This window comes from Meleagris gallopavo, chromosome 8, assembly GCF_000146605.3.
Source record: "Meleagris gallopavo isolate NT-WF06-2002-E0010 breed Aviagen turkey brand Nicholas breeding stock chromosome 8, Turkey_5.1, whole genome shotgun sequence".
Taxonomy (NCBI): Eukaryota; Metazoa; Chordata; class Aves; order Galliformes; family Phasianidae; genus Meleagris; species Meleagris gallopavo.
The window spans coordinates 9,876,595-9,902,868 of record NC_015018.2 but is presented as its reverse complement, the minus strand read 5'-3'; the positions used below and the strand labels follow the sequence as shown (position 1 = coordinate 9,902,868).

Below are 26,274 nucleotides of genomic sequence, written 5' to 3'. Positions count from 1 at the left end.
CGCGGGAACGCGTTCTATCGGCGGGGGTGCCGCTGGCAAATGGCGGTGCCGCGGTCCCGTCGCTGGTGCCGGTGCCACGGAGGGGTGGGAAAACTCTGAGCTTCTCCGCAGCCGTTCTGTAGAGCGGCTGTAGAACGCAGCGCTCGCAAACAGTTGCTGCTCCCTGCCCCGGGCTGCGCGCCGCAAATGCGTTTTGCTGGACTCGCGAGCTTAGGCGTTTTCACGTTGCTCGTCCCTGGCGGGAGGCACAAAGCTCGTGGCTGAATTGGTGTGTGGAGTCTTCCGCTGTATTAATGGTAGACGCTGAACAGTGAGCCGTTTCTGCTTGAGCCACACACCCAGGTTTCCTTAGGCGTGCCATCTCCCGCCCGAAGTTCCGCCCGGACGGAACTCGCCCGCTCTCGTGGCCGCACCGTTACCCACAGCCGTGGTTCCCATCAGCGCGGGGTGCTGCACACACAAGTGAGCTGGGCTGTATGTCGGCCTGGGCCCCTGTTGTTAGATGTTAAACTTCATGTTACTGTGAATTCCGTTTTTGCTTGTCTTGCCTTCCTTTTCTGTTGTGGGAGTGGTATTGACTATGAGGGTAGGTGTGACTGGCACTTGTGTGTATCGTTGTTAATGCATCTTGCAAGATGTAGTAATGGATAGACACGTTATTTTCTTGTGTTTGTTGGCTATTTGAAATGTGGACTTTCAGAGGGCAAAATGTTGCACTGGGCACAGTTCTAACACAATCAGTAGGGTTCTGCATAGTGATTTTGTTTAGAAGTGAAATGAAGGAAACTGAGAGCAGCCCCCTGGAAGACGTGTTTGCTGCTCACTGTCTTGTGCTTTGCAGTGTTCCATAGGAAATATCAGTGTGGAAGATATTCAAGAATATTTACATTTCTTTTGCTTGTATTTCTTGCTGTATAGATAGGCACAGAAATGTATAATACAGTTGTGTTACACTTTCTCTTCTACAAGGGTGAATTAAAACAACCTCAGGCAGCTGTGTGAAGTGGTGGCTGAATTGGCTTTATACCATCCTCTCATTTGTTTAGTTATTCTGAGCTGATAGGAGTCAGAGTTTGCTTACAACAATAACAAAATCTGTTTTTTTTTTTTAAAAGGAGAAATGTTGCCTGTCTCTTTTTGCACGTGCTTTGATTATATTACCTACTGGCACAGTAATATTGATCTAAATTTCATGGATATAGATTTCAGTATTTTTTCCCTTAATATTACTGCTTAATATCACCAACTATATTATAGCCTTAGTGACTTCAATGCTACCTAATCCTTAAATTTGTTGGCAAGACCAATATTAGACAAGTAGAATTTCTGCCTTGCAGACCTTGATAGCATCAGCTGTAATAAATCTGTACTTCTGGTTAAATTGCACGTAACATTTCTTATGCTTCACATGTATCAAAACAAGAAGTAACATTTTTGTCATTGTCTGCGAATTTGTACTAAAGTGTTCTTTTTTTCTGTGTTGAAGTTGAGACAAGAATCAGGTTTTGAGGCATAAAAAGAGAGGTGTTACTTTAGTAATGGTGTTTGGATGCTTCTTTATGTGAAGACTGTTCTAAGGAAGACACCATATAACTGACACAGGTGGATGATACAGAGCTTTCTGTGGAAGTGTTGTTGAGGAAATGAATCACAAAAGTATAAATGAGGATCCTAAAGCTGACTCTAACCTTGTGAGCATTTATGCATGCAATGATGATGTTGCAGTAGTTGCCCCTAAATTGGGAAGTCGGTTTGGCAGTGCTTGGGTTCTCTTCTATTCCTGCATCTCTGAGTATGTGTGACCATCCGAAGGTGGAGCATGCAGAACTTATTTGAGTTACATTATGCCTTGAATTCTATGTGCTCTGTCCTTCAGAAGCAAAACAACTCAAGTTGATTGAGAAGAACTGATACTAGAAGGTTTCATACATTATATGGGAATAAATTGAAATACAGATTTCCAGATCTGCCTTGTTATATTTAAATAGCCATTTTGGACCAGCAAGTGGATGGCAAGCCTTCTGTTACACTGAGCCAGGATTTAATTTTGCTCCTGACTCTAAGCAAGCAACGTTGTTGATTACGTGTTGGGAATGAACACAAACATTTTGTTAGTGGCTGGGTACAGAGGACAAATACGAGATTTCCTCACTTTTTGTACTGTTTGTACATTCTGGGCTAGGCTAACCAAAACATGTGAATACACATACGCTGTGCCATCTCCTGTGCTTGATTCCCTTTCAAACAACGCTTATCTCCTGGAGGTAATCTTTATATTTTTTTTATACATGGGTTCTCTTCCTCTCCTTTATTGATGATGCTCCATGAGTAGTTCTGGTAAGGAGCAGCAATTGACTATGCTACTCTGCTGTATTAGTGTTTTGCAGCTTCCATGCTCAAAGCACTGGAAATTCCTGGGAGGAGGGAAAACAAGTATGCCCACTGCTGTGGTTTGGATTGGAGTCCTTGTTCATTCCGTCTGAACGGAGTATAGATGGGAAAACTCCCTGTGAACAAAAAGCTTTCAAGCCTCGGGATTTTGTCAGTTGAATCCTGCTCTTGGATCTGCAGTTTACTTTGTGGCACAAAAAAGCCACTGAAACCTGCAGGGAAAAGGGGTTAAAAAGATCCTTCCCTTTCACCTTATGCAAATACGCAATAAATACTTAGCCAAGAATGATATGTCAGGAGTGCTGCTGGGGATGTGGAACAGCTGTTTGTTTTTTGTCCTCCCCCAAAGTACTATCTATTTAAATATTTACACGATCTCTTGCTAAAACGCTTTCCTTTCTTTATTATGCTTTTGTGATTTGTTAGTAAGGAATGGAGAAGAGGGAGAGCTTTGTAATTGTTCATTCTTTCACTTGGTTGGAAAAAATCAGTTGTTTTATATACTCTGAGAAATACTCCATGTTTTCTAAATAGTTTCACTGAGGCTCACACATTGCTGTTTGATACTGCTGCTTCTTTCTTTCATGTGCTTTTTATGTATTTTATAATCTTAACAAGCTACCTGAACATACAGTAGAACAAGAACTTTCAGACACTACACCCTAAAGTAGCAGATAATTACATAGATAATTTCAGAAGATTAACATTATACATAATAGTAACATAGAGTAAACCATAGCAATTATATATGTGGGGGTTGTGTATTCCACATTTTATAAATGGTTCTGAATGGCTACTAAGTCCTTCACTGCTTCACTTAGCACTGTGATAGCTTTGATCATACCCTATATATCTATTTTGCATAGACTCTCCTAGGTTACTGCATCTAAGATTATATAAATATTCAAAGCAATGTTAGTGTTAGTTTAAAGAATCAGCAGTATTTATGACTTTAAACATCTTGCATTACAAAGCTCTTGAACAGTGAAAGTAAAAATATAGCTCCTTAGGCTCCAGAGAAAGCTTCCAGCATGTGGTTACTGTTACCCCTAGGTATCACCTCTTAAAATCAGTAGATTGTAGGAGAATACAGTTAATTAATGTAGGAGAATTAATTAATGAATGTAGGCTTTGTTGGACTTAGACCTTGATCATTAATTATAATTCAAATTAAAATGTATTTCATTTCAAAGTCAAATGAGTTTTACAAAGAAGGTGTTTGCACATGATACAAGCCTTTAAGGTGCAATTTGAAATAACTGAGAACTTCTGTTTCTTTTGATAGTAGACAGTAAGTCTATTATCTTTTTATGCTGTCTTTTCATAGACTTGATTTTGACAGACATGCAACTGTACAAAAGTAATGAACTGTTTGTTTTTGAATAATAACATGTATGTGTGCTATCTTTCACAGAAAAGAATTTACCTTTTCTGTTGAAGGAACTGACAGAACCAGAAGATTTCATTCACAGAAGCGTGCAGCCCCGGTCATCATTATTTTGGAAGCGATCATTTAAAAATAAAGCAGAATGTATCTTTTAGAATATATAAGCCCTGGTGCATAAGAGCATAAAGTCAGTGAAACTGACTTTAACTGGCTATCCACAGAATCTCAAATACAGCTCGATTTTATTGAGAATCCAGAGTTCAGTTTGGAGGAGACCTGGAGTTTGATGTTGAAATGACTTGGGTGACTACAAATCCCAGGGAGCATTGCCATTGGCAGGTTTGTGCAAGCGGATTGGCATCCTGCAGGGACCAATGGCAGGCAGAGAATTCAAGACAATTCATGTGTGTCAGCTCTCTGTATTAAAAAGCGCTGGAGAGAGCTGCAGACCTGTGTGGAAATCGCCTGTTTCCCCAGGCTACTTTTAAACCTATTTGTGAGCTGGGTATTGATATTATATTTTAAACCCGCTGTGCCTCAGCTTGAAAAAGCCTGCTGGAGCAGCCCAGATGGATGCAATTTTGAACTGCAGACTGGATGAGTTGGAAGATTACTACAACTTGCTCGGGTGTGATGAACTATCTACGGTAAGAGCCTTTCCCACCTCCCTTCCAGGTTAATAACAGTTTGAATGCCCCTGTGTATCTACTGGGGGGATTTGAAATTATTAATCTCTAAAGGTAGAACTATTTGAAACGTACTGCCTTCTTTCTTGCCACTTTTCTCTTTTCAGAATTCCCTTTGCAAAGCTCATTTTTCTGATCTATATGCCAATGTTCAGCTCTTAGAATGAGGCTCACGTTAAAAATGTCTTATGAAACAGGATTGTATTACAGATAGAGGTGAAACTATGGCTTATTAAATAATTTAGTTCAACATGTGATATGGTTTTAAATTGTGAGCCAAGTGTGTAAATTTGCCAATATGCAAATAACATATTGGAATACATTTGCAGTTTTAAAAGATGAAGAAGCTAACTATATGCAACTAACTGAAAGTTCAGAGCTGTCAGTGGCTGATGATGCTATTGAGTTTCTCAAGTATATGCCTATCTTATTCCTTTTTCATTTTAGAAAACAGTATTCATTATTGGGAAGAAAAACAAAAAGTACATCTTTTTCATTCATCATATTAATGATTTTTTAATGATAGTTTTAATGATTTACAACTAGTTTTAGAATCTTTTTTGTTGTTGGCAGATGCATACTGTAGGTATGTAAGCAGTTGTACGATTTGTACTTAAACACTCTTCTTCCTGAATATGTCCATGTAATGTTTTTGGATAGTTTGAGATATAGATAGAATAGGTATGCTATTATTTTTTAATCTAGCTGCTAGAATTAGGATTTTGAAAAGGGAGTTTTAATTACTCTGCTGTAATGAATGGTAAATTCAGGGTGAATGAAAGCTGTATTCTGCTCAGTAAATTTAATCAGATGCTTTCATTTGTTGTAATGGTCAAATGCTGGTAAAATTTATGTCACTGAAAGTCAGTTAGTAAGCATCTTAGGTCTGTTGCAGAAGGTAATTTAAAGCTTTCCCTGAGAGAACTTCTAATGTGACATCCCAGCAGAGGGCAGTGTTAAAGCTCATATCTAGGCTTGTTTTGCAAATGCTATTTCTCGTCTCCTAGCTCACATTAATGCCTTGTGGGCTTATTAATTAATGGACAGTTCATGCACGTGTGATAATGATTTTTCAAACTGCTTCAAAATGAAATTCAAAAGGTGGAATAATTGCCAGTGGGTCCTGAAAAATAATCAGTCAAGTACTACTTACTGAGACAAGCAGCAGATGTTACAGCATTGTTTTTGACGTAGGAGCGCAAACTGAGATAACGAGTTGGCTGAGTACGATGATTCCTTCTCTCAGCACGATGTACGTGACTATTAGCACTTAAAAAAAATTTGAAGCATTACAGGTATTTTGCAATTACACTGATTTCTATATGCATCAAGTATTTGTAGCAATATAGGTTTCTATGCACCTTTCTTTAGGCCTGTACAAAAGCAAATTTACTCTTGCACATTCGTAGTATTTTTATGCCCTGTTCTGATCTGACCTGGATCAATTTAAACACGAATAGCCTAAAGTATTTCAATAGCATTTCTCTATATTAAAAAAAAAAAAGTGTTCATTCTTGGTTTCTTACAGAATTGGGCTCATAGCCTCTTTGTATTGGAGAGGCTGAGGTGATAGTTATTCTACATCCTTCATCCATAAACAGTGTTATTCTAGTAGATGTAAGATAACTTTTTTGGTAAAATATTGATTTTTTTTTTTTAATGTAAATTGAATGTATTTTAGTATAAAAGTCATATAAAGTTTTCCCAGCATATGACCACAAAATTTGGCCAGCTAGTTGAGTGACATGTACTTTTGCTTTACAGAAAAATGATATTGTAACTTAGTTTTAAAATATTTCATTTAAATTTTATATGGACATCGGAGTTTGAAGGATGCTGAATTTATGTGAATAACTTTTCCAGCATGGAAACTGATATCTTAGGATGAATTCTTGTCTAAGCTTGAGATATAGAATGGAATAAAGAAATGTTGACTTCTGAATTATAGGAAGAAACAAGATACTATGAAAATCTGAAGGTTTGAAAATCAAAGCGTAACCCCAGCTACTGTGGTTTCCTGTCCTTTGTTAGCTCTTAATCTCTCTTTGCTTTTCCAGAGATTATGATCTTTATGACATTATAAAATGTAGGAACTTGTAGTTAATTTAAAGTAATATATGTCAATATTCATATATTGATTACAAATGTATTCTATTCCACACCAGCCTTCGCCCAGAAAATTAACTTGACAGGAACACTGTGATCTGTTCTTTGTCTAGCTTTGTGGTATGTAAGCTAGATAACCCTTGTGGTTCTGGCTAAGTTTACTATGCACATGTGATCTTTACGTGTTTTTCTTCAAGCTAACTCGCTGTATTGGATGACCAAGTTTCACCAAAACAAAAACAAGGATGAATGTGAGGATAATGAAATTAGTGTCACTGACAGATGATTGTTGCCTATTTTGCCTGCACTAAAAGTTTGTGAAATGAATAGGAAAAGAATCTTTCAACATTCTTTGTTGTTCTCCAACCCCTTTCAAAGAGCAAATTTGAACACAATTTTCTGTGTGTTTATTCATTTCAAATCTGATATCCTGTTTAGGTTGAGCAAATTCTTGCAGAATTTAAGATTAAGGCCCTTGAATGTCATCCTGACAAACACCCAGGAAACCCCAAAGCAGGTATGTATTTTTCTCTGTTTAAAAATAATCTTTATCTAAGATAACTAAAATGACTAAGATATTAAATTCAACCTTAAAATTTTACTAAATATTCTTTTGCCCAATACATTTTAATTGTCATGTGTATTGAACACATTGTCTTTAAATAGCAGGCTTTAATATTCTGTTCCAACATTTGCATACTCATAGGTGGTAAGAGCAGGAAGTCCTTAGTTTTTTTTTTATTTCTAGGATTTCTTTCTTTCTTTAATAATTTATTCCTATGGTAGGGATCCAGAAATTGTTTATGGCGTGTAGCTCTTCCTAGACCTATGAAGTTGGACTGCTTCCAAGCCCAGTGGCATTCAAATGTCACACTTACGTCAACTAGTTAATTTGCGTCCAGGAACAAGATAATCAGGATCATATTAAATGTACTTCAGTTTCTTTTAGTGTAATTCAATTATTGGAAATAAAGAGAAGCCAACACCGCAGAAGTAGTCATCTGTTTGCAGAACATCAGCTAATGTCTCAATTAAGCACGCAGTTCATCATATCCAAGCCATACCTGTGACGTCTAAGCAGCACCTGAGTTATTTGGAGACAATTTTATCTTTTTATAACCAAAAGACAGCTCTAATCTGTTCTCATCTTTGAATAATTTCTATTCTTGCAACTGTTCTTATCATAATTATAGTCCCAACTAAAAATTGCAGAATGATTAAGTATACTTTTCATTTTGGTTAATGCACAAAGCTTTTCATTCCTAATTGTTTAACTATAAACACTCCCCTGGGACAGCAGAGCTGTGAATGCAGTGGCTGTTATGGGAGGCTCCTGCCCCGCTGCCTCCAGCAGAGCTCTCAGCCAGATTGCCTCTCCCTCTTGATGTGTCGTCCTGTTTCAGTGAGTTGGCAAGGGGAGGTTGAAAGGCAAAATAGGTAGGATGTCTCACTTTGGTATTCTCTGAGAAAGAACCTCTTGAGATCTGGAGTTTGAAAGACAATCTACCACCTGTTAATTAAAACCTCATCACTAGTATTTGATTTACTGATTAACACAAGTGCCAATGGAATCAGTGTAACAGACTTCAAATTCTGGCTCATGCAGTAACAAGAAACTTCCAAGGTCATAGCCCCACAGCTCCCTCTAAAGTCAGTGAAGCTTAGAAACTGAGGGGAGGCCGAGTGCCAAATGTTAGGTTTTATCAAGAAGAAATATTTTATGCCGCATTTACCCAAATATTCTGTGTTTATGTTAAATGCCTTTTCACATTGCTGATGAAAGTTTTTGATTTGACATTTCATCAGCTTAACTAAGCTCAGTAAAGAGTAATTAAAATAACTTTATTGAAAACTTGTGGCACTAGAAAAGGAAACTGCAGAACTGCCTCTCCAACATGTCGTCTGTTGTTTGATTTAAGCTTACCAATTTTGACTGGGCTTTATATTTCAAAAGAAACCTAATTTGTAAACTTTGAATGTATGAATAATAACAGTAATAGATCACTGTAACACAGGTGGCTCTTAGATAAATCTAAATCTTTATAACCTTTCTACGAATAGTAATGTGTAACTGCATCCTTAGTAATCATTTAATGAAAAATTATCCTGTAGGGAAAAGTGAGAGCTCTCATTTGTGCAGTCAGGTATCTAAGATAATGTTTTAGCATATGTGGAAAAGCTACCTAATTAAATGCACAATTTAATTATTTTTCATTTTTCCTCTATGTGCTTGTTGGTTCTGCTTGTCAATTTACCTTGTGCTGCTGGTAGACCTGAATTGATTTCACAGAAAACAAGTATTGGCTTTAGCATCATTTTGGGTTGTTTTGTAGTGGAGAATTTCCAGAAGCTGCAGCAAGCTAAGGAGGTTCTTATTAATGAAGAGAGTCGAGCGCGCTATGATTACTGGAGGAGAAGCAAAATCACCATTCCTTTCCAGCAGTGGGAGGCCTTGAGCAGCTCTGTGAAAACGGTTGGTGTTGTCTATGTCTGACATACAGAGAGGAGGTTGGGTTGACCCAGGAGAAATGCTCCAGTCGGGGAGGGTGAGCTGCCACTGCTCTGCAGTGGTGGGGTTTTGGGATGGTGCAGAATGATTTCTGAGGAAACTCGGATAACATTGGAGAGCTGTAAAAGGCCATTCATAGTCTGGTTTTAGGCTGTTAGTTTTACAGTAAATTCTTCACATTGGCTACTTTCAAGTGTATTATCTACAGGTTATAGTTTAGAAATAGATGTTCTGAGGATTGATTTCCCTGCTAATTTTGCTGGTGTGTTTCTACTTGGTTCTAATTCCACGATGTTCGATTATTTTTTGCATGGTTGTTACAAATCCACATGGTCAGATATTTAGACAGGTGAATGAATGTTTCCCCTTTCAATCCTGCCTGCCTCAATTCTGCTTACTATTGATGTTTGAGAACCTCTCCAGCTGAACTATCTTGCCTGAGTTTAAATGTTTGATGGAAATATCTCACCAAGCATACTCAGTTTCAAACAGGAGTCGTAATGCAGACTTCAATAGTAAAACTTTCAAAATTGTCTTGCTTTCAAAAGGAACACTGAAGTCAAAGGCAGCTTTGAAAATGGAAATAGAAGTCACTCAAGCTCTCTTAAAAAGCATCTCAACTCATGTGGCACACGTCTAGGTTTTGTTCTTTGTCTTCGCCTGACACAAGCTATCCTTTCAAATGCTGTTTGTAGTGCATTACCATGTTTCTTTCTCCTGTTCACCTGCAAGCTTCTCTACTATGTACTGTATTTGACTATTTATTACAATGTAGGAAGGAAAAAATCAATTTTTTTTAAAGCATAGAAAATGGTACATTATTTTTTTTTTATTTCTGCATTTCTATAGTCAATGCACTGGGCTGTCCAAAATAAGAAGGATCAAATGCTGGAAGCTCCTGACTTGAACAATAGCAACAACTTAACTAATGAGATTTGGACCCAGAAAACTGAAAACAATGAAGATGGATTGTCTGGTGGGAATAGAGAGCAAGATGTTGCAATTCCTGATGTAAAACCACAGTCTTCAAAGAATCCGGACTCCCCAAGTAAGTAAAACCAGCAGTTACAGCAGACTGCAGAAGGCAGCACTGTCCTGAGACTGAGGCTTGTAGTTATGAAGAATTCTCCAGAGTAAAACTTCTGGTAGCTTTTTTTAATGTGGTTTTGGATTGGGATTTTATTATAGCTTTTAGGATTTGTTTTTTTTTCTTGTTTTTGAAGCTTTCAGGCCTTTCTCCATCCCTGCCCCCAGTTTCTTTGCCTGCTAGATAGTAAAACCAATGTCAGTTAAATCAAAATGAAAAACTCTTCTCATGATAGATTGAAGTGGGTAAAAATAATAAATTATTTTCAGTGATTAAAGAGAAAAAAAACAAACAAGAAACAAACACTGAAACTTTAAATCATATTACATAAAACATTTAGATTCCTTTATTTTTTCTTTTTTCTTCAAATCCAGCATTCAATACTTATGCGCAGTTTGCACCTAATGAGGATTGAAAATTTAGGCTTGAAGGTTTCTTTTGTATTTTTGTAAAATAGTGCACTCACCAGAATAAATGATGTATTTCAAGAACTATCATCTGGCCAGTTAGTATTTCCTATCTATTTTTAGGTTAGTATATCTGAACCAAATTTAACTTACCACAAAGGCCACCCTCTGTTCTGTTTCATACTTTAGCAGTTTCATAATGTTACATACATATTATTAGAGAAATATTATTAAACGTTTCTGTCATTTCTTCTCAATTTGACTGAACAGGGAATTAAGATAAACTGGGAGTAAACGAAAGTTAGCTTAATAAGTGTTTATAGAATGCAGGAAATAAAGTTCTACAAACAAATGTTGGTGAGATGTAACTAAAAAAATGTAGTATTTAAAAATAATAACTTACTATACTGCTTGCTAATTTAGTTAATTAAATCAGTTTTGTAGACTTTTGTAAAGTAATTACATTTCAAAGTAAACAAAATGTCACCAGAGGTTGTCCCTGCTAGTCAAGAACACTTGAAAGTGACTAATTTTGGACTTGCTTGTTGTGGGAAGATTAACTTATTATTTCAAACAACTTAGTATTGTAAGTTTGTAATTTATTTACCTTTCTCTCTCTTTGTTTCCCCCCCAGGATTTTCAGAGGCAAACTACTGGCACTTACGTTTCCGCTGGTCAGGGGATGCCCCATCAGATCTTCTGAGGAAATTCAGAAACTATGAAATCTAAAATGCAAAATACACAGCAGTGTGAGGTCATCTATTCAACAATTCAGTATTTTTTGCAGTAGTTTTAAGTTATTTGTATTTTGTATTCATTCATTGTGATTTGAATGTTGTTTGAATAAATGTAACGTCTGTATCTGTTAACACACAGTCTATGAGTATTACAGTGGAGGTCTGTTTTAATAAGAAGGTTCAGTAAGCAGAGCCCTTTTCAGTATTAATGTAGAGTGATTTGGTGTAGTTATCTAATTTTTTGTATATTGTTTCTTGTGTTTTTAAATATTGTGTAGTAATAATAACTGTATTCTCAGCAACTGTATTCTCAGCAGAACCAAAAGTCAATGCTAGATTCCAAGATATTACTATTATCAAATGACAATCTACCAAAAGCTGTATGACAATTAACTTAAAAAGTGCTTGCTTCTGAACTTTGGTTCTCTACTCTATTGCATTGTACTTACTGCAGTGATTTGTTATGCATGCACTCACAGTACTTTTACAAGACTAATTTGTTGGACAGTTGTAATTTTGCAATATAAATGAAATAAGAACCTTATTATTATTCAGCAGGTAACCGTGGTGGATCAAGCACTCTCAAAAATCACTTGCATTCTATCATAATAGGTAAGCTTTTTGCACCAACTGCTTGTTTTAGAAGGCAATTCCAGAACCTCGCTTTATTGGACAGAAACTCTTCTTGTTAAGATTTGTTGGTGGAAATCTGATACCTCTTGTATGTATGCCAGCATTGTCCTAGTGTAATAGTTACTTTCTTCCCTTCTGTGCCTCACAGACAGCATACAAAATCCTGATATGACCCTAAGTATCAAGAATCAGGCCAGCCTGCATTAATATGTTTAAAATCTTATAAGTTTTTGAAATGCTGAGTGACTTCTCATATTCTGTGTTGTGTGTATTTTGCATTTGCTTCCTTTTTTTGTGATCCTGACTGATATGTCAGCTAATTGACATTGTGTTTTTTGTGTGGGCAAGTGATTCTGACAGCAAGAAATAAAACTATATACATACAGAAAGGGTTGTCTTTTTCTTCTTTTTTTTTTTTTAAATGAAATACTCTGCGCCTCACAGAGATCCCTCTTGAATTTCTTATTACTTGTCCCATCAGTAGGGAAACAATTAAGGGAGTCCAGTTATGAATACTGGGAACCTCTGTGGAAAGGCTAAGAACTGTGGCCTTTTCTCATCATGGAGTCAGTTGTATGACATCTGTTCTTCCTGAAAAAACACATTTGGCCTTGTGCCAGCAATACGATGTGCTGACTGTCCTGTCATGCTTCAATTTGGTGTTTATTTGCAACAAGCTGTAATGCAAATACCTGTCACTGCAACACAGATAATGTGTGCGTACCATTAGATACATTTGTACTGTTGTTCTGATGCCAGTTTTCTTTACAGGAGCTGATACCAGTGGTAACTCCGGTAGTGTTTGCACCAATTTGTTTATAAAAGCTCAAATTAATGGTGTTCTATTGTTACAGCTACATTGATCCTACTTTGACATCAGTAGTGACAGCTATTTTTACAATGCATCATCCTGCTTATACAAAATTGTGTTCTTTTCCCTTGTGTATTTTGTAGCTGAAAACAGATGATAGTGATAATTCTTTGTAATATCTGCTAAATATTATTACATATTTACTTGTCTCTATGGAAAGATACCTGCTCAAGAAAGACTTTCAGTCCATTTTGTCATGGAAGGACAGTAAATAAGGTGAAATGAAAGGAACAGAAGCACTAGCCCATATAAAGAATACAAAGTAATTTATTTTTCTCTCCTTTCTGAAAAGATGGAAATACAACTACTGGCCTACTTGGGATCAGGCTTCCCTCCCCATTTTGCTTGCAGAGGGTGCTTTAGTGGATGATTTAGCACCTAATTGACATGAGAGCATATAGGAGGTCTTTGAACAATAAAACTGTTTCTTATGTCATTCAAAGTGGTCTGTTTTGCTAAAACACCTTTGGATATTTGTTATAAATGAATAGTTGCAGATATCAGGAAGACTCTGAGCCCCACATTTTGCAACATACCTGCTAGAGATCAATAATCTTATATTTACCCTAATGAAGAAGTCAGATTATTAACTGGCACTCCTGTATGCTGATACAAACGTTTCTTACACTTATATATTTGAAAAGTTCCAATTCTTTTGTGTTTCAAATAGAACTGAATTAACCTGCTCCTAGTGTAGCAGAAATGCTCAGTCATGGCTTGAACCAGTGATTAAGCACCTGGTGGGAAGGCAGGGCCAACCCAGGGGAGCTCAGGTGCACGCAGTGCAGCTGAGTGATTGGAAGGGCTGGAGCCAGGATCCATTCCTTCCCAGCCCTCATTTAAGGGTTGGCAGTGGAGGTGAAGGTATCTTGATGGAGATCCCTGTGTACCTAGAGCTTTCCAAAGGTAAGCAGCTTCTTTTCTTTATTTCTGTGTCTATAGCTGTTACATTTGAGTGTATCATCTCTTGCTTCAGCCTAGGACCTTGCTGCCCTGCTGTTATTGCTGCGCTTTCCACTGCATCTCGGTGTTATGCCTAGCAAGCCCAATAGTACTGGAAAACAGGAAGAATCTGTGGAGCTTGTTTCTGTTCTGGAGCAGTAGTGGTAGGACCTCCCCTGCTGGCCAGCAAGAACAATTAATTGGAATGACTGTGCACCCTTGTTCTCCCTCATTATAAAAAGGAAAACAATGAGTACCTGACAAATTACTCAGTGCTTGATGAGTTGGGACCTTACCCATACCCCTTCTCAAGCAGGTGTTGTTTTTTTTTTTCCAAATATATATCTAGTTGGGTTTTGAAGCCTGGTTGCTCGTAGCATGGGAAGACGCACTGGCCTATGTGATGTTGTTTAAGATAATGTAATGCCTGGGCCTCTGCATTGGTAGGCACATAATTTATTTGGCTAAGACTCATGCTTAGACATAAATTGGTGGAGGGGATGTATGCTGTGTCACTTGAGATTTGAAGATGTAATTATAACAGGCAGGTGTATGTGGCATTTTAGTGGCCAAAGGAAGAATTTAGCTTCATTTGCCAAATGGTGACAGCTGTGAAAGGCCAGCAACAGCCACAGGTGGTGTACGATGATTAGGAGCTGTAAGCCACAAGCTGGGGAGGAGGCAGCCACATGCAAGGACTGGGAGATGAGGTCCTACTTTCCTGTTTAGCTCTTCTTATGAGTTGTTTATGTAGATAACAAAGAGCCCTGAAACTGCTGGATATCTGGGTGTGTCTTGTACTATAGAAATTAACATATTTGGTGTGTCTTGTACTATAGAAATCAACATATTTCAAATTCCTGCTGTAATTCCTGGATTTGTGCAATTTCTGACTACGACTAGAATATTCTAATCCTTTGCAAACTTCTTGTTTTGCTAAGTATTTTGCTAATGTTTCCTAAGTGGCAATGTAAGAATTTAAATGTTGATGAATACAAATAGTATAGGACTTAAAAAGCTCAAGTTGAGTACAGCTGGATGATAGGTAAGGTCATTTCCTGAATGGCTGTTTTATTCCTCAGAAAGGCAGAAAAAAAAGAAAATGGTTCATAAGCTATATAATAGAAGTATCCTGTTGATTAAAACAGATATTGGCTATCTTTAATTTCCTGACCACAAACATTGCTATCATACACTTTAATATCCTGAAATAAGAAACCAGACTGCTGGGAAGGTAAGCAGCAAAGCTGTTATGAAGCTGGTGAAATTACACAGCAAAAGATAAAGCAACTTGGTAAGCCATCAGCTTCTGTTCCTGTCAGATGAGGTGATGCTTATCAGTTAGTTTATGCTGGCTTTTTTTATTGCAGCTCAGTGTATGCGCTTGTCCTGCAGCTATGAGTCACCAAGCCTCTACTTTGACGTGTGCACTGTGTATGTTTGCTCTTTTACCTTTGCTATACTTGTTTCTTCCTTTCATGTTAATGAAAATAAGGCTCTTACGATCTTTTTTTGCTTGTCCCAGCTTTGAAAGGATTGTGTCTGAATAATTACAATGCTGCACAGCATGGAGATTGAGAAGCTTTATGAGTCTTAGGTCACTGGTGTATATCGCAACCTGTCACAGGTGGTGGAAGTTGCAGAAAAGTACTTTTTTTCTTCTCCATAGCATCTTCTCAATGTTTGGCTCTTGCTCCCTTCTTTAGGTGTGGCAGCAAATGAGAGGGATTACTTCTAAAATAGGAGATTTGCTGTCAGTGTTCAGATGATTTTTATTCTTGATGTGCAATGTAGTTTTCAACATGTTTGATAAAAAGATTTGCATGCTGCTATGTCAAAGCTGCTTCTCTGAACATATCTAATGACTTGGCACCAAAAGCCTGCAGTACTTCTAAGGAGATGTAGTTTGACTCAGATTTCAGTCCTTACAGAAACTAGACTTATCAGGACTGTCAGAGCTGGTCCTTTTCTAGCATTTGATTTCCATGATGCCTCCAGATTTCTGCTTGGTTTCTGACTGCCAGCTCTCCTCCTTTCTGATCTAACGACAACGTGTGAATGATACCTAGGGGAAGGGGAGCTGGATCATGCGTGGTAAAGTGCAGAGGAGAAATAGACTGTTCCAGCTGCTTGCACTTTGGTGATTTTGGTACTTTCTGCTATCTGTACTCACTTCCAACGTATCTGAGTCTTTCCCAGGGCTCCTGTGACTATGCTTGACCTATTGCTGCCGAAGGACAAAATTCCTTGCTTCAGGATGGATAGCTCATGACAAAAAAAAGCTTGGATATCGTAAACATTCCTCTGCTAGAGGTACCCTGAGCCAGGTTTGGGGCAGAAAATTGTGCAGAGTTGTAGACACGTGGAACAGTATGTTGCTATGCCCATGTGTAGCTTTGGGGCCTGGACTCCAGCATTGGATTAACTACTGCTTTTTCTCACTCTTATTTTTGAGTTTTGAAAAGGGAAACAAAGGAGAGACCTGAACCCAAGATTCTAGTGCTACTGATATGTGTATAGCCTTAGTAGTCTGTTTGACAGTCCTCAATTTCTTTCTTCTGTAATTACTAAAAACAACCATACCCTTACAAAAAGTGACTGCAACTAAAACCATATGGCTCTCCCCCTAAAAGGGTCTTGATGGGAACAATTTCATAAGTCTCAGTGAAGAGTGTGGGTGGGAAATAACTTGAGTGTTTGCCCCTGCTTGTTGATTTTTTTTCCAAAAAATTTAGGGAAATCAAATAGGAGATTTGTACTGCTTTTCTGACACACTGACTTTTTATTTTGCCATTCAAAATTTAAGATAACCCTCTGTTTTGGCATTTGATGCTTCCATCACTAGTGAGGTTCCAGTGGAATGACATAGTGAAGATGAGATCTTTCTGATAATTAATTATTGGGTTGGTGCTTTGTCTTTAGATCTATAAAACAATAAAATGTGTATTTTGGAAATGAGATTTTTAAAGTAGTCAGTAAAAAAAAAACTTGGAAAAATTTCAGAGTTGTAGTGGAGAAGAAAAAAGCCCACCCACTGTATTTTACTTTTTGACTCCTTTTAAAGCTTTTTATTATGTTGTAATATTACCCAAAACATCATTATACAAAACAGAGCTTCTCACATCTGTTCCAGATTAACAGGATGTGTGTGATCTTCAAGTTAAAAAACACCATTACATTCTTGAAGGATTAAAAAAAAATCAGCTCTTCTAAATGAAAAGGAATTTGTTTTGGTGTTTCTTCTTTAATTGTTATTTGAAACTCACTCTTAAAATTGTATGTGCACATGAGCAGAAAACTATAAATGATAAGAAGAGATGACACCATATTCCCTTACTGGAAATATGGGAGCAATCAGCCCAGCTTCCTTCATGAAGAAGAAAGTGTGATGAAGGAAATACATTCAGTAAAGAGCAGTTTGCTGCTGGGAAATGCTTGCTTGTTTTTATCAGCTGTAGGACACGGTGGAGGAGAACAACCCCAGCTCTGCACTAGGGCACTGCCTCTTCTGGCCACAGAGGACCAAGCTGTGATGAGTTGTGGGGAGAGAGCTCAGTGCCCTTCTCCTCTGCTGGTGCTTTTTGCGTTCTCATGTTGGAAATCTGCCTTGTGACATACTGCTTTTTGGGTTTTGTTTTGATAAAAGCAAAGGAGTGCTCAGAACTGGAGTGCCCATGCTACCTAATGGGTTGCAGGAGAATAAGCTCACGTTCAGCAGCGAAAGAAGGCACGAGAAACAAAGATAACAAAATGACCTAGAAAAACAGAGCCCCTTCGGGCCGCAGCGAGCAGGGTTCGAACCTGCGCGGGGAGACCCCATTGGATTTCAAGTCCAACGCCTTAACCACTCGGCCATCGCTGCTTCTCGTAGCACACCGCCAGGGCACAAATCCTTATCGAGTCTTCCTGCTGCGGCTCTCCCCTCCCCGAGCTCGCTGGGCTGCCAATGGGAGCTGCCGCAACCCGGCGCCCCGCCCCAAACGGAGCGGCGGAGCAGTGCTGCAGGCGGTGCCCGTCCTGCTTCGGCTTTCGGCAGCGCCCTGTCGCCCTCGCTCTGCCCGCGCTGCGTTTGGCGGCGGATTCGGTTATTTTAAATAAATCTCGGGAAAATAAGCATCAGCTTCCGTGCTGCTGGCTTATTTAGTCTGCGACAAGAGGCTCCATTTTCTCCTGAAAATCGGGCGTGCTCGGGAGCCTCTGCAGTGCTGTGAATTCAGCAGTGAGCCTATGAACTGCATATGCTTCAGGATGTGCGTTTTTTACTGTGGTGTTGTTTTATACCATTTTCTGTTTTTTGCTAATTCTGTTCTTTGAGGTATTAAAAAAGTGGTCTATCATATGACTTTTTTTAACCCGTGGCCAAAGTGGTACTAGGTGTAATTCCACCCTGGCCCGTTTTATTTTGTACGAGTTACTGATCTAAAAAATCTGTTAAGCCAGCAATATTTTTGGTACTGGGGAAAGTTCATACAGATCTTAAAATAGGCTCATCCTGCTAGCTTTTAGGGCCTTTCTATGGAACCTGAGCTGGGGGATATGCAGGAGAGCTGAACACGAGAAAGCACAGCTGTTTCACAGTGCTAAAGAACTCAGTGATCTTGTTTTACTTCAGCAGTACATAGTAAATGCTTTTTATCATTTGAATTTGAGTTAATACAGTTAGAAAGCTGCAGTTCTTGAATTTCTATCTTTCTGTGTTTGACAGCAGCTATTAGGAGTCTGTTTTATTTTGTTTGTGTAGTTTTGTCTGTTTGGGTAAGGCTTGCACAAGCTATGTGATGCCTGCTAAGATACTGTTCTTATAAGCCCATGGTATATCTAGTAGCATATTCAGGAAGGTGAAAAACATGATTGTGTCACATTCTCATTATTATGTAAATAACAGTTCCTCAGTAAATAGCAAATGCATGAAGAACAAGAGGAAGAAAAACAGTACTTTCAGTATGACCAAGTATAGTTGTATATGGTACAGAAAATAAATAGAAGTGGACAGCCAGAGATCGTGTTGATGGAGAAACAAGTGTTTTTCAGGTGTAAGTGCCTGGAAAGACTTGTTGGGGTTTGTAGTACAAATGTTATTTCAGTGTTTTTAAGGATGTGAGGACAAAGAGCAAAGCTGTTTACTTCTGTACTAATAAGCTGAAGATTCATTTCTGTTACAGAAAATAGACTACTTGAAATCCACACAAGTAGTAACTTGTTTTAAGAAATGTATGAACATTTCTATTACTCAGAGTCAAAGAGAACTGAATTGTAGTACATCAAAGTTGAGATTTGGTAATAGTTGTAGCCATTTCTGGGGAAACTGAAACATAGCAGTAAAATCATTCTTAAATTCTAGGTCAAAATGCCTTTGTTTTTAGACTGCACAAACAGTTCTTGTATTCTATTGAGGAAGTGTAATACTACAGCAGTTTTGCAGAACTCTGTACACTACTGTACATTAGTATTATATTAAAGAAGCATTTTTCTTTAATCTTTTTTCTTAACTCGAGTGTTAGAACATACTTCTTTAGAAAAGAATTCTGGATAGCTAATACATCTCACAATGACTGCAAGCTGAAAAAAATATGGAAATTATGTAAAACTTATCTTGAGAGATTTCTGACCTGCATAAAAAAAGTTAAAGAGAAAATCAGAAATATTATTTTGATTACTAATTAAGTGGATTTGATTGCAAGCAAAATCCATGTGAATGGTATAATTAATGTAATATGCAAATGTTCATGTCACCAGAACTCTCTTGTTGTTTGATCGCTGTTGCTAATAACTGTCCCAGACAGTGATAGCACAATTCTTGTCTCATCAGTTATGCTAATTAGCATCAATATTAAACAATGGAACCATATTTTGAACTTTCAACCTGACCTCTTTTTCAAGACGTTTATTTTAAATTTACCGAAAATTTTGCTGGAAAGACAATCATGTGCCTTGTATGAGAAAATGGGCAAGTTATAGACATCAGCATCTGCAGAATTTAGACTGTACTCAGCCTTAGGATTCAATAGAAATGCTCCCTCTGCTCATTGGCAGCAAATCCAAACTGCTACTTTAAACCAAATTTATCTGATGGAAAAAAAGGAACAAAACAAAAAACCCACAAAAAAAAAAAAAACCCTACAGAATCCCAGTTTGAGCTCACAAATGGTAAGACCATATCCTTGGGAGGACTGTATACCTGAGCACAGTTTTGTGTGGTGACTTAAAGATGGCTTACACGTTGTTTACCTAGAAATGCGTTGGCTATACAGGAATAAGCCAATGCATTTCCAAGAAAATTAAGATTTGAGGATTTGGATCTGGAGTATGAGGAACTTATCTCAAGAGCTCTTACTCTGCATTAAGTCTTTCTTGACTAAGAAATGCCCTAGTCTACATAGTCTGACCACTCCAGTCCCTTTTGCCAGGTTGTAAGAAATGAATACTCAGAGACATCTGAAATATACATGTGGTGTCCTAAAATAAGAAAGTCTAGAAATATACTCAATGTCCCCTGTGTTTGACAATTTGGGATGTCTAATTTTTATATTTTGAATTTAGGAAAATTTACTTCCTAAATAGAATATGTAAGAAACATAATTTTTCTTTACATGTCTGTTGCAGGTATTTTGTATTCACGTGAATCCAAGACTTGAGATAAAGATGCAGTTTCAGTAAAACATAATCGCAATAGCTGGCAGGTTGTTGCAAATGACACATGCAGTATTTTTATTTAACCAGCTACATTCAATTTAATCTTGAAAAAGCACTCGCTCCAATTGATACTTGAGTTAGAGTGACCTCCAGTGTTCTTTGTGTAAGCTGCAAGTAAAGCAGCAGGTAGGATGCGTTGCCGATACTGCATGTAAGGATGAATCTTCAGTACTTCCACACAATCTTTGTTGGTGAACAATGGTCAAATAGGAGGAGGAATGGTATTTGCAGAGTGCTATTTGAATTTTAGCACTTTGCTACAAAACTACTATTGCCAAAAGAGAGAGAGATCTCAATATAAAGGAAATAACTAAAAATATTTCCCAGAACGCCTGCATTAGCAATATCTAAAAAAAGGCACAAGCTTGAAGTAAAACCCTAAAATTAATTCTTGAATTATAAGAAACAGGCAACTTGTCAAGCACTACAGTGTTTGCCCAGGTGTGGGTGCTTAATAAAGAATGCTATCTATTGTTCACTACCTTATTTTTAAGTCCAAGATACCTGGCTAACCTGGCAATGTCAGAGGAGAGAGGGGAATAGAAAACTAGTCTAAGGCAGTTTGAGTGGGATTAAGCTTCCGCAGCTTTCAAGTAGGCACTTGACTTCTGGATGTCTCTGCTGGCTTCTCAGGTCACCTTCTATGGATGTTAGAAGGAGGGAGATCCTTGCCTTTAGTGGGTAGTTAAGTTCACCTATTTTAGAATGGTATGAGCAATTCTTGAGAAATACTTTCCAGTATCTGCTGGAGGACACTGAAAACAGCTAGGCATGAGACTAAAGGCTTAACTAAAGCATTTGATATATCATTGACTAAAAGTGAGAATAACTCTTATGCACACAAACGGTTAATTTCATTACCAGAATTCACGCATTTAACATTGCTTTATAAATATATGGTTCTATGATGTCAAATATTTTGCACCTATGGCATCTGTTTTTAAATGGGAATACAATTTACATCTGACAGTTTTCAGGAAGTATTATGTTATTAAGAAAAGATTAATTAATTAAAAATGAAATTTTAATATATTTACTTAGGAAATGCAGGGTAAACTGAAACCATTAGTACTTTGAATTTTTCTTCAAGATAGTACTAAATATAACATAAAGAGTAAGAAAGCTTTTATATCTCTCATGAGCTTTTAATGAATCTCTAGCAGGCCAAAATTCAAAATAAGAGGAAATGGCCTCAAGTTGTGCCAGGGGAAGTTCAGGTTGAATATTAGGAAAAACTTCTCCGAAAGAGTGGTCAGGCACTGGAATGGGCTGCTTAGGGAGGTGGTCAAGTCGTGGTACCTGGAGATTTTCAAGAGCCACGTAGGTGTGGTACTAGAGAACAGAGTTTAATGGGAAACGTTGGTAGCAGGTGGATGGTTGGTCTAAATAATCTTGGAGGGCTTTTCCAACCTTAACAATTCTGTAATTCTATGAAAATGAACGTAGGGTAACATAAAATTTCCCAATGTATAAATTTGTTTTGGAAAGAGAATTTTTCACCCAAAGGAGCTCCTACTCCTTTAATCAGTTAGAACTAGCAAGAACTGGCCATTAGAATTAATAAAGGAGAGAGAAAAAGCAGTTTCAAGAATTGCACAAAATAAAGGCAGTAATAGTACAAATTTGCCAATATTATATCTTTAACTTCTCTAAGTAAGTGTTGCAAAAATTATATTACAAATATGGACAGATCATCATAAACAACCAGCAGCAAAAATATGTAAGTGATAATCAGTTTCCAAATGTATCCTCCAGCATTAAGTGATTTCTATATTACGGTTGTCTTGACAAATACAGAACTGCTTCCCAAGCACTTAAACATTTCACTTTTCTTTTCTTTTTTTTTTTTTTTGGACCTCAGATTTCATTTGGTTATGCTTCTTTCATCCCTTCTCACTCTCTTGCCCTGTGCCCTGTTATTTAATCAATCTCTTTTTGCCTTACAAATGCAATAATGTCAGGATTTATTCATATTAAAAAGCATGACTTTACAAATGCAATTATTTTATTAGAAGTTATTAATTATATGCATCTGACCTTTGCAACAGAAAAATTAAATTAGATTCTGCCCGTTAAGAAACATTTACAGCAATGTCAATGGAATGGTAATGAAGTACTTCTGGGCAACTTAAAATATTCAAGAGTAAGTTTTATATCTCCCATGAAGAATACACGCGAATTAACAAATCCAACATGGATTGCATATTAAAATAGATAGTACTACTAACACTAAAGTAATTCAAATTTCATGTTTTATTACTGAAAAAGCTAATGACTAACAATAACAAATAATGCTACATACTTATTTTCCCTTCTGTAAACTTGTTCCTGTCAGCTCTGAAGATCGCTTAACAAATCTGAATACCTAAGCCTTATGATCACAAAAAATAAATTACTTCAGACAATCCTTTATAGCTACAATTTCTCATTCTTTGTGCCTAGGAATGGTTCTGGTTCTGGGCACCAGTTTCAGCTACAGAATCAAAAGTTGCTTTCATTCTGGGGAAACTATAAGATTGTATCACAGCCTGCCTTTAAAGGATATCGTTTTTAAGCTCCAGCAAGTAGTAATTTCTTCTTGCTTTGTTGCTTGCCCTCACTATTAGTCTACTTTGGTGACCACAGAATGATGCTTTAATGCTATACTTCTGTATTTTAAAATTCTGTATTTGATGTATTCTAAGCCTAGGGAATTCTTATGGCATCTCCAGTATCACTGAAAGACTTTTAAGGGTCATTTTCTGTTCTTAAACATAATAATTATATTTCCATGGTGTATGACTAAAGGATTAACTATGTGTTATTTCTGGTTAATTTCCTTTTTTTAATAGATTAATCTTAAAATAATTTTAAATTATTTACAGTAGAGTGATTTATCACTTTTTTTTTTTAAGTTTTTGTTGCTGCTTGCAGCAAAGGCAAGCATGAATGACATGCTTAATAAAATGAGATCTATTTTTCACTGCTTATAGTTCTGACCGCTATAACAAATTAACTTTGCCTGTGAAACAGTACAAGTCCAGTATAATTTCTTCTGCATACTTTGTGAGATTTTCCCTAGTAAGCAGTTGATAGACTTGTCAGCTTTCAAGGAATCTGCGTATCATCACACTATGATTTCTAGAACAATGTATTTAAAAAAGAGTTACATTTATTCCTTCAAGACATGGGCATTTTCTACTACTTCTCCTAGTTCAAACCCTGTGCTGTGCTTTTCTTAATTATTTGTTATCAAATACTTTCCGGATTTAGCACTATGTAAGGTTATAAGGTTATCAGTGAAATTATTTTCTTTTCCTGCCGTGAATGGCTGTAATTTTTGTGAATATGGAATTTGTTCTGGGACTGAACTGCAACTATCAGATACCAAGAACAGAGGATAAAGGCAACTCACTGATCTAGTTATGATTTATAGAACTTTTCATCATTCAAAATTTGTCGGTGACAAAACTGAATGCATGTAATAGCTGCTGGGCAGCTTCCATGGAATTTATTGCTATCATAAGCTTGCTTGTTTAGCAGGCTCATTCTCACATATGTTACAGAAATAGGGACAAGAGCATTCATCTGCCTCTGGAAACATTAACAAACTGTATGTAGTTTTTATTTTAGATGTCTTATTGTACACTCGGGAGCCTTTTTAGAAAGGTGTTAATAGTTCTTGTTCTATTTTTAATGAAATGTTCAGTTTGTTGTTACAACATTTTCAAGTTGTATCACTGAACATCATTGCTGGTGACAACGCAGTTGAATGTTTATCTGCATTCATATCTTTAATTAAACAATTCTAGTATATTCAGGAATGTGTGAAGTGCACTACTGGCTCAGGGCCTTTTTCCTTAATGCATTTTTTGAGATTTATTTATATGAAAAGCATATTCTATGCTTCTATTTGCAGTTGTTCTATGAATTTTAATTATTTTTTATTTAAATGGAAATAATTTATGTGGATACGAAAATAACTCTAATATTGTATGCCAGCGGATATGTTTACAAGGCTTGAGTATGCTAAATGGCATGTGAAACTGCTACTTTATGCACCAAAAAACCCCCTCATGATAGAACTGTTAATTACATCTGGCTTTCACAATACATCTGCCACACTGTCCATGCAGATCAAGAATAATATATTTACCATCTATATGAAAATAAAATATGCTTCTGTCTCCAACTCTATATTGCTCGACTTTTGTCCTAGTTCTCTGTAAAGATCCCTATGGATGTAAGGAGACCCTGATTTACTTCAGAGTTACTGCCTTTTATGTGATTCAAACCTTAAAATATGAGATTGGTATTTGTAATTCCACCAGTCTGATAGATTTTTTTTTTTCTGTGAATATATACTGTCTGTTCAGTTGTTGAAATGAAAAACAATGATTTTGCCTAATTTTACAAATTTTACTATTTTTCTCATTGTCAATACATAAACAGAAGAATTGTGGCAAAACTTGTAACAGTGTCTAAGGCAATACCCTGATTTTTGCTAGAACCTCCATATTTCTAGATACTTTAGAAAAGAGTTTAAATGAGCCAATAGTGAGCAATTAAGAAAAAAAATCCCGTCACCTGGAAACCTCCCACTTGATTGGCTTAAACCTAAAATACAAATTTGTATTTTAAGTAAAATTTCTCTGTAACATTGACAGGTTGCAGTTATCCAGTGCATGTGACTACTCTAATTCCTATTAAGCCTCAGTGATAGATCGTAGCAATAAACCATTGCAATTATTTACACATGTAAAATCAAATATTTTGTGTACCTTGAGTCATTACAGAAGAGGATGTTGAAAGTAGAAAAACAAAATATCTGTATCAGATAGAATGGATGCAACTTTGACCACCTTTTAAAGTCAATTTACCATGAGCATTTTTGCTCAGTAGTCTCTTTCTTTCAAATCAAGCTTCTACATATTTATCACTACCTAAAAGATCTGCTAATTACACATCTACTGTTAGCATTCTGCTTTTCTGCTGATATCTGTGGAACACTAAATGAGAAGGTAGAGTTAAAAGCTTGATTTTTATAGGTCTGCATTGTTGATGTTTTCTATCTGTTGCTTTACAAGTGGAGAAACACAGTGACAAGGTGCTGTTGTTGAACTGTTTGAGGCCCACGTGATCTCTGTGAATGTTCTATTCTTTTTAATCTTTGGTTTCTATCACCTTCATAAGATACGTTTTCTGCTCAAGAAAAATATTCATCGTGAAAATTTCAAAGGACAATTTGAAGAATTAAATCTCAGGCAATAGAAATCTAGAGATTTTGTGTCTTCTCTGTGTGCAGATTCCCAAAAGACCTAAAATTGATTTAGGAACTGCAGGCACTGCCGTTTCATTTGTACAGCTCAGAGGTATATGATTAATTTTGTCACACAAGCTTCCACCCTGCTAATTTTATACAGCATGGCTTCACAGTACTACTGATTACTGCCTTGTATGCAGGCTATTTTTAAATAATATTATCTACTGATTGTCTAAAATCATAGCTTATGAATTGAATTGCAGTTCTGATTAGTCTGATTAAATAAGAATGTAGAAATGTGAAATATATTGAATCTCCTGAACTTCCATTAGAAGTAAATAAATTAGTAAAGCAGCTGAACCTAGAAAGAAAAGACTAATTACTGAATTTACTTACAGGTATAGTTGAGGGCAAGTGGACTATTGGAATATTGAGATGTACTGTTTGTAAAGGAATACGTGCTGTAAAGGAAAACAATACTTTGAGTAATTTTTGAAGTAGTTTAAATGGCATAACAAAAGAAGTTGCTGCAGTTGTGTGAGATGTTGCTAAGGAATTTTATTTTAAAAGTGAGCTTTTTTTT

The 26,274-nt window shown here is 36.9% G+C and overlaps 2 protein-coding genes and 1 non-coding gene across 6 annotated transcripts in view; 2 read left to right on the top strand and 1 right to left on the bottom strand.

Moving 5' to 3' along the window:
• The first annotated feature begins 29 nt into the window (after positions 1 to 29).
• On the top strand, positions 30 to 12,332 carry DNAJC12 (DnaJ heat shock protein family (Hsp40) member C12). 4 transcript variants are annotated; one of them, XM_010714261.3, is made up of 6 exons: positions 30 to 462; positions 3,806 to 4,425; positions 7,009 to 7,087; positions 8,904 to 9,043; positions 9,929 to 10,127; positions 11,208 to 12,332. In XM_010714261.3, exons 2-6 carry the CDS (start codon positions 4,348 to 4,350, stop codon positions 11,300 to 11,302), a joined length of 591 nt encoding a protein of 196 aa, XP_010712563.1. In that variant the 5' UTR covers positions 30 to 462; positions 3,806 to 4,347; the 3' UTR covers positions 11,303 to 12,332. The 4 variants fall into 4 exon arrangements, with proteins under 4 accessions (XP_010712563.1, XP_010712565.1, XP_010712564.1 ...); XM_010714263.3 differs by having other exon boundaries at positions 30 to 4,425; positions 11,208 to 11,327; positions 11,869 to 12,332; XM_010714262.3 differs by having other exon boundaries at positions 30 to 4,425; positions 11,208 to 11,327; positions 11,866 to 12,332.
• Positions 12,333 to 13,683: 1,351 nt separating this feature from the next.
• Positions 13,684 to 26,274, top strand: part of CTNNA3 (catenin alpha 3) — a 289,557-nt gene continuing 276,966 nt past the window's right edge. The window contains exon 1 of the mRNA XM_031554365.1: positions 13,684 to 13,720. The gene's annotated coding sequence lies outside the window, so the exon portion shown is untranslated. The remainder of the gene's footprint in view (positions 13,721 to 26,274) is intronic.
• TRNAS-UGA lies at positions 17,537 to 17,618 on the bottom strand. Its single transcript has one exon. It is a non-coding gene; the product is annotated as a tRNA-Ser (tRNA).

Excerpts from the sequence above, each read along its gene's own strand:
- DNAJC12 (XM_010714261.3), top strand. The coding sequence starts at position 4,348 with ATGGATGCAATTTTGAACTGCAGACTGGATGAGTTGGAAGATTACTAC. Across the intron at positions 9,044-9,928 it reads TGAGCAGCTCTGTGAAAACG|TCAATGCACTGGGCTGTCCA; the intron begins GTTGGTGTTGTC and ends GCATTTCTATAG. Across the intron at positions 10,128-11,207 it reads AAAGAATCCGGACTCCCCAA|GATTTTCAGAGGCAAACTAC; the intron begins GTAAGTAAAACC and ends TTTCCCCCCCAG.